Source organism: Lucilia cuprina, unplaced genomic scaffold (assembly GCF_022045245.1).
Source record: "Lucilia cuprina isolate Lc7/37 unplaced genomic scaffold, ASM2204524v1 Scaffold_1283, whole genome shotgun sequence".
In the NCBI taxonomy this organism is placed as follows: Eukaryota; Metazoa; Arthropoda; class Insecta; order Diptera; family Calliphoridae; genus Lucilia; species Lucilia cuprina.
This window is the reverse complement of record NW_025806231.1, coordinates 1-2,163: the sequence shown is the minus strand read 5'-3', so window position 1 is coordinate 2,163 and position 2,163 is coordinate 1. Positions and strand designations below refer to the sequence as shown.

Sequence of the window (2,163 nt, the reverse complement as noted above, 5' to 3'; positions counted from 1 at the left end):
AGTTCTGTTCTAGTTCTGTTCTAGTTCTGTTCTAGTTCTGTTCTAGTTCTGTTCTAGTTCTGTTCTAGTTATGTTCTAGTTCTGTTCTAGTTCTGTTCCAGTTCTGTTGCAGTTCTGTTCTATTTCTGTCCTTCTTCTGTTTAAGTTCCGTTCTAGTTAAATTCTAGTTTACTTTATTCTGCCAGCCATTGTCATTTTGATCCTTAATGAACTGCACTCAAACTATGTTCCTTTATCATTCCTTAGAGCTTTTCCAAAATTGCAAAAATTTTGTTATATTTAATGTTTCCTGCTAAGGAAAACTTTAACCTTTATGCCATCAACACTTCGGCATCATAAACAAAGAGTCCTTTAACACATTGCACAACTTTACAAAATGATAAGAATGGCCACTCAAGAGACAACTCTATTAAAACTAAATTTTTTTTGTTGGTAAAATTGAAAGAACCAAAAGAAGAAAATATGCAACTAAATAAAATGAATGACTTGTGCTCGTGTCTTTTAACCTGATTTGGTACTTTTCTTTTAAAAGAAGAAAAAAAACAAGAAAGGAGTGGACAAATGTTGTGTATGAAATTGTGTTGAAAAAAATTACAGTAGAACGTGGTTAAGTGCATTATAAAGATAAACCAAAAATTGGTTAAAGAAAAACTTACCTGACACTCGAATTCAATTTAGTGCCAATACCCAATTCTGTTAAACAGTGTAGAGTCGTTTCGCAAGGTTCACCTGATTGTAGTGGAAAGACCACATGATGAAAGTATCCCTTCTTACTGGTAGTCCAGGTAACATGTTCAATTTCAAGTTTTACCAAAAGTTCTTCCAAAACCTTTATGAAGAATAAAAAATGTTGTTGTCATTAATAAAATGAAAATGTATTTTAATAGAAAATCAATGGTTGTTTTGTCTGTGTAAGAAGAGAGTAAAATGGAAATAGAATTATTTAAGAGCTTTGAAAGGAAATTAAATTTGAATTGCTGTTAGTACAGCTTTAAACAAAAGAATAATTTATTTTTGATATCGATTTTTAAAGGAATTTTATAGAGGACATTTTTTATATGATTTGTTCTAGCAGAAGACTTTATAAAGTCACGTCTACTTTGAAATTCCTGCTTTATAAAGTCACTTTCCTTTTTTTTCATTTCCTAAAAGAGCAATTTACTCGTACAACACTTAAGTATTCTTTAAAGGACTTTATGTTATGTAACACAAATACCAACAAGATTGTTTTGCACATACATACATACCTTTTCCAAGGGCACTATAGCATTACCCTTTAAGTCCATCATAGTGTTAACATTATTTCCTGTAGCTGCTGGACGATTATGAGCCCCACCCCTTGGTCCAGCTGCACCTGCTCGTCCACCACCACCACCGCGTGCTGCACCAGCAGGCACTCCAACACCTATCGCACGTCGATATTTAGGTGCATGCTTGTCACGTAATTCAACTTCAAGTCTTAGTATAGCGTTGTTATTTTCCGGAAGATTAATGTTAAGATTATTATTACCACCACCACCACCTGCTGGAACTCCTGGTATTACTGCTGCAGCAGCTGGTGTGGCAGTAGTAGCTATCTTATGTACCGGTATAGGTGGCGGTACTAGATCTTGATTAGTGCCTGAGTGTGAAACAGAAAAAAACAAACAATATCATGAAGCCATAATACATATTTACTTTACCAACCATAAACTAACTATTTAGAGGTTTGATTGTCTTGACATTTGGAGTACAGCTGTTTGTGTACATTCACAGTCATGTGTAAATAATGCGATTAAAATCGATTGATTTGTGTACAAATTTCTTAGCCACAACAACTCAACACATTGCAAATGTTAAATGTGTTAAGAAATCTTAATGCTATTGATATGCTATTTAAAGCTAAAAATCATAATTGATTTGTCTAATAAAGTGTTACCGAAAATGATGAAAATTATTGCTTAAGCAAATCTCTAATCAACATCTTATTACCACAAACAACTTTTATCTCTGAACTAGTAACTTTGGTGATTAATTCTTTGGAATGTAACATACAAAAATAACTAATCAGCATTAATAATCCTATTAGAAGTTTCCTAGTTATCTCCTACATTATTAATAGATGTGTTCATGAATATAATGTAATCTCTTAATACTTCTCATATTATTAATATTGATTTTTTT

General features: G+C 32.4%; 1 protein-coding gene across 1 annotated transcript; it reads right to left on the bottom strand.

Annotated features, from left to right (window-relative positions):
• Positions 1–656: 656 nt before the first annotated feature.
• LOC111689523 lies at positions 657–1,621 on the bottom strand (the record flags this gene model as incomplete). The annotated part of the gene is made up of 2 exons (XM_046955903.1): positions 657–829; positions 1,248–1,621. Coding segments are annotated over 2 exons (547 nt in total), but the record flags the coding sequence as incomplete, so codon positions are not given.
• Between the last annotated feature and the right edge of the window lie 542 nt (positions 1,622–2,163).